The following is a 5,287-nucleotide window of genomic DNA, read 5'->3' as shown; positions in this document are numbered from 1 at the left end:
CCTCAGGTCTGGGGCAGGATGGCGCACGTTAATAGACCATCTGACACGACCCATCATAACTGCTCTCTTTGCTGGGTCAGCTTAGCTCAGGAGGTACAGCAGGTTGACTGGTAACCTGAAGGTTGCTAGTTAGAGCCCCCGAGTGTCGAGGTGTGCCAGAGCAAACGCCTAACCCTGATGTGTGTGAATGTGTGCATTAACCGTTGTAAGCTGCTATATGCTCAGTGCTAAATGTCTATGTCTGCTCTCCCCCACAGCCCAAATTGAAGTCATACCCTGCAAAATATGCGGGGACAAATCCTCCGGGATACATTACGGAGTGATTACCTGCGAAGGATGTAAGGTATGTACGACGCCCTGGCGGTCACACACACACAGACACACACACGCAACATTCATCGGGTGTGGTGGCGCATGTTGTCCAGAGCGTCCGACCGACCGGCGGTGTGTGGTTGTGCGTGGAGCAGGGTTTCTTCAGACGCAGTCAGCAGAACAATGCGGCGTACTCCTGCCCCCGCCAGAGGAACTGCCTCATCGACCGGACCAACCGCAACCGGTGCCAGCACTGCCGCCTGCAGAAGTGTCTGGCCCTCGGGATGTCCCGGGATGGTGAGGGCCCCCCCGCACTGTGCATCAACCACAACACAGGACACACAACCCAACACACAACACAGCCAGCCTGGGAACAACAATTTAGATCAATATCATTGTTTATTTTTCGATTCAGTTCAATAATTCTCTGAGAGGAATAGTCAACCATTTTAGATAAGAACGATAACAATAAATGTGTCGAGGTTTATTAGTGATTCACCTGTATTAAGTCGATGAGAGTAACGACGACTCTAAACAATAAAAGAAAGAAAGAATAAAGCCTAAGAATAACAATAGTTGAGCGCTGCTTGCATCCCTCAACTAACTAAACAAAAACTCCTACTGCATTAAAACTGCAGTGAAACACCACCACAAAGAATCAAACTAACCCTCTCTCTCTCTCTCTCTCTCTCTCCCCCCCCCCCCCCCCCGCAGCGGTGAAGTTCGGCCGCATGTCCAAGAAGCAGCGCGACAGTCTGTACGCCGAGGTGCAGAAGCACCAGGCGCGGCTGCAGGAGCAGCGGCAGCAGCAGACGGGCGAGGCGGAGGCCCTGGCCCGGGTCTACTCCTCCAGCCTCACCAACGGCCTCCCGACCCTCAACCACGAGATCGGCGGCACCTACGCCAACGGCCACGTCATCGAGCTGCCCAAGGGCGGCGGCGGCGGCGGCGGCGGCCACGGCAACGGGGTCAACGGCGGGGTCAACGGCCTCGGGGGCGGAGGCGGAGGCGGGCTCCTCCCGGGCGGGTATTATGGGATGGACTCGACCCAGCCGTCCCCCGACCAGTCAGGGCTGGACATGTCCGGGATGAAGCACATCAAGCAGGAGCCGGTGTACGACCTGACGCCCATGCCCAACCTGTTCAGCTACGGGGGCTACCAAGACACCCCCATGGGCCCGCACAACGTCAGCATGGGAGACCTGGGTAAGGGCACACACACGCCGAGCGCACACACACACACCTGGACACACGCACACCTACAGACATGCGCGCACACGCCTAGCACACACACACACACACACACAACTGAACACACCCACAGACGTGCACGCACGTGCACGCACAGGCCTAGCACACACACACCTGAGCACACGCACACACACAGACGTGCGCATAAACCCACACAAGCACAGATACATTCAGAACACTTTTCTGATTGATTGCACATGCACACGCATGCACCCATGCACGGCCATTAATGTAAGGGATAAATCTGACAGGAGATCAGACAGGCTTATGGTTCCCACAGATACATGGAGCAGTACAGTACAGTACGTTCACATTCTTACAGTACACAACTCACACACGCACTCCAGTAGAGTGCGCTCAGCTACACTGCAGCACAGGGCATTCAGCACACGGAAACCTTTACGGAGTACTTTCCAGAGTGCGCTTCAAACCAGCCCTGATTGGAAACCTCCCTCTGTTCCCTGTGTGAATAAACTTGTAACCGGCGAGTGTCTTGCGCTGTGCGTTCCAGACCGCATCGCCCAGAACATCATCAAGTCCCACCTGGAGACGTGTCAGTACACCGCAGAGGAGCTTCAGCAACTCGCCTGGCAGACGCACTCCTATGAAGACGTCAAGATGTACCAGAACAAGGTGAGGCGCGGGCCGCGCGCGTGTGTGTGTGTTTGTGTGCGTGCGCTTATGTGTGTAGATGGTAATAATGGTGTTTTTACGCCTTATGATTCCTGTCTGATTCATTAACTGTAATGATGGTGCATCACATCCACAAAGACAATTTGCCGGCATTGTTCTTTGGAGGTCCGCAACGAGAATTATTGCTAAATAAGTCACGTGTAATTAGCAGAGGGAGTTAATTACTTTTTTTATCGTGGAAAAGAGACTAAAGAGACTGTAACAACAAAACATTTGCAGCGATCTCGTTCAAATGCGTCAAGCAATGGCTGTCCACTTTTCATGACTATTTCAATGCGTTGGAATACTAAGAGCCTCGAGACTAAAGACTGACTTTAGTCTCGTACTTGGAGCGTCCGTCTCACCTGGCTGTTCCTCTCTCTGCAGACGCGGGATGTGCTGTGGCAGCAGTGTGCCATCCAGATCACCCATGCGATACAGTACGTGGTGGAGTTTGCCAAGCGGATCTCAGGGTTCATGGAGCTGTGCCAGAATGACCAGATTCTACTGCTCAAGTCAGGTGAGAGCACCAGCGCTGGACACAGCCCCCGGTCCTCAAGATCGGCCCAAAGCCTGGATCCCAAAGTCTTTCCCCCTACTAGGTAGATCCTAGCGATCAGGACCAACAACTTGACAATCTCTCTCTCTCTCTCTGTCTCTCCAGGTTGTCTGGAAGTTGTGTTGGTGAGGATGTGTCGTGCGTTCAACCCTCTGAACAACACTGTGCTGTTTGAGGGAAAGTATGGCGGCATGCAGATGTTCAAAGCACTAGGTAAGGCATCTTGTCTCGGTCATTCAAACCCTCAAACAAAGGTTGACATGGCAACACAAATAGCAAACCTGTGCACTGCATAATGTGATGCATCTTTAGGTTATTTTTCATCATCGAAGTATCTCATCAAAGCTCACATGACCAGAACATAGGATTTACTGGGCCTCTGATTAATGTTGCCTCCCTCTTTCTCTCTCCCTCCCTCTCTCTCTCCCTCCCTCCCTCTCTCTCTCTCTCTCTCCCTCTCTCTCTCTCCCTCTCTCCCTCTCTCCCTCTCTCCCTCTCTCCCTCTCTCTCTCTCTCTCTCTCTCTCTCTCTCCCTCTCTCCCTCTCTCCCCCTCTCTCTCTCTCTCCCTCTCTCTCCCTCTCTCTCTCTCTCTCCCTCTCTCTCTCTCTCTCCCTCTCTCTCTCTCTCCCTCTCTCTCTCTCTCTCTCCCTCTCTCTCTCTCCCTCTCTCTCTCTCTCCCTCTCTCTCTCCCTCTCTCCCTCTCTCTCCCTCTCTCTCTCTCTCTCTCCCTCTCTCCCCCTCTCTCTCTCTCTCCCTCTCTCCCTCTCTCTCCCTCTCTCTCTCCCTCTCTCCCTCTCTCCCCCTCTCTCTCTCTCTCCCCCTCTCTCTCTCTCTCTCTCTCTCCCTCTCTCTCTCTCTCTCCCTCCCTCTCCCTCTCCCCCTCTCTCTCTCCCTCAGGTTGCGATGACTTGGTGAGTGCCGTGTTTGACTTTGCCAAGAGCCTGTGTTCCCTGCAGCTGACAGAGGAGGAGATCGCCCTCTTCTCGGCGGCCGTGCTCATCTCCACAGGTCAGCGTGCGCGCCTCCTCGCGGGGGTGCACCCCTCCCACTGCTCCCCCCCCCCCCCCCGTAGCATGTGGAGACACACCTGATGCGTGAACAAAGTGAGCGGGATGTAAATGTATTTCCTTCGTCGTCGTCTCCAGACCGGCCGTGGCTGATGGAGCCGCGCAAGGTGCAGAAGCTTCAGGAGAAGATCTACTTTGCGCTGCAGCATATCATGCAGAAGAACCACATGGACGAGGACGCGCTGGCCAAGGTAGGCAGAGGGGGAGAGGAGCTCCTCGGAGCGGCCCTGTGTACAGAGGGCTTAGAACGGACGTAAGGGGCCGATGCTTCGATCCCTGATGTACAGGACGGACGATTATGTTTTTATATTTCTCGCTCCCTCTCATCTCTCTGAAGCTCTCTCACTCTCTCCCTCTCTCTCCGGTGCTCTATCTCTCTCTGGTGCTCACTCTCTCCCTCCCTCCCTCCCTCCCTCCATCCCTCCATCCCTCTTTCTAACGATGCTCTCTCTCCCTCCCTCTCTCTCTAACGTTGCTCTTTCCCTCCCTCTCTGGTTCTCTCCCTCCCTCTCTTTCGCCCTCCCTCTCTCTAACGATGCTCTCTCTCCCTCTCTCTCTCTGGGTCTCTCTCTCTCTCCCTCCCTCCCTCTAACGATGCTTTCTCGCTCTCTCTCTCTCCCTCTCTCTAACAATGCTCTCCCTCTCTCCCTCCCTCTCGCTAACGATGCTCTCCCTCCCACCCTATCGCTCTCCCTCCCTCTCTCTAACAATGCTCCCTCTCTCCATCTCTCTAACGATGCTCCCTCTCCCTTTCTCTGGTTCTCTCTCCCTCCCTCTCTCTAACGATGCTCTTCCTCCCTCCATCTCTCTCCCTCCCTCCCTCTCCCTCCCTCTCCCTCTCCCTCTCCCTCTCTCTAACGATGCTCCCTCTCTCCCTCTAACGATGCCCTCCCTCTCCCCTCCCTCTCCCTCCCTCTCTCTAACGATGCTCCCTCTCCCTCTCTCCCTCCCTCTCTCTAACGTTGCTCGCCCTCCCACCCTATCTCTCTCCCTCCCTCTCTCTAACGATGCTCTCCCTCTCCCTCCCTCTCTCTAACGATGCTCTCCCTCTCTCCCTCCCTCTCCCTCTCTCCCTCCCTCTCTCTAACGATGCTCTCCCTCTCCCTCTCTCCCTCCCTCTCTCTAACGATGCTCTCCCTCCCTCTCTCTAACGTTGCCCTCCCTCCCACCCTATCTCTCTCCCTCCCTCTCTCTACGGATGCTCCCCCTCCCTCTCTCCCTCCCTCTCTCTAACGTTGCCCTCCCTCTCCCCTCCCTCAGCTGATCAGCCGTATCCCCACGCTGTCGGCTCTCTGCACGCTCCACACCGAGGAGCTGCAGGCCTTCCAGCAGCTGCACCCCGAGACGGTTAACGTCCTGTTCCCGCCGCTGTACAAGGAGCTCTTCAACCCCGACCCCAACTCCGCCATGTCTCTGCCCAAGTGA

At 55.4% G+C, this 5,287-nt stretch overlaps 1 protein-coding gene across 1 annotated transcript in view; it reads left to right on the top strand.

Moving 5' to 3' along the window:
• The window catches only part of rorb (RAR-related orphan receptor B), a gene marked incomplete at both ends in the record, with an annotated part of 6,197 nt that extends 910 nt beyond the window's left edge, over window positions 1-5,287 (top strand). Inside the window, 9 exons of the mRNA XM_079750670.1 lie at window positions 258-343; window positions 468-609; window positions 1,027-1,518; window positions 2,075-2,196; window positions 2,623-2,755; window positions 2,900-3,007; window positions 3,693-3,803; window positions 3,941-4,053; window positions 5,123-5,287. Coding sequence (XP_079606796.1) covers window positions 258-343; window positions 468-609; window positions 1,027-1,518; window positions 2,075-2,196; window positions 2,623-2,755; window positions 2,900-3,007; window positions 3,693-3,803; window positions 3,941-4,053; window positions 5,123-5,287 — 1,472 coding nt within the window. The remainder of the gene's footprint in view (window positions 1-257; window positions 344-467; window positions 610-1,026; window positions 1,519-2,074; window positions 2,197-2,622; window positions 2,756-2,899; window positions 3,008-3,692; window positions 3,804-3,940; window positions 4,054-5,122) is intronic.

This window comes from Pollachius pollachius (genome assembly GCF_949987615.1).
Source record: "Pollachius pollachius genome assembly, chromosome: 1".
In the NCBI taxonomy this organism is placed as follows: Eukaryota; Metazoa; Chordata; class Actinopteri; order Gadiformes; family Gadidae; genus Pollachius; species Pollachius pollachius.
Note: the sequence above shows the minus strand (reverse complement) of the source record. Positions and strands in the feature narration are given on the sequence as shown.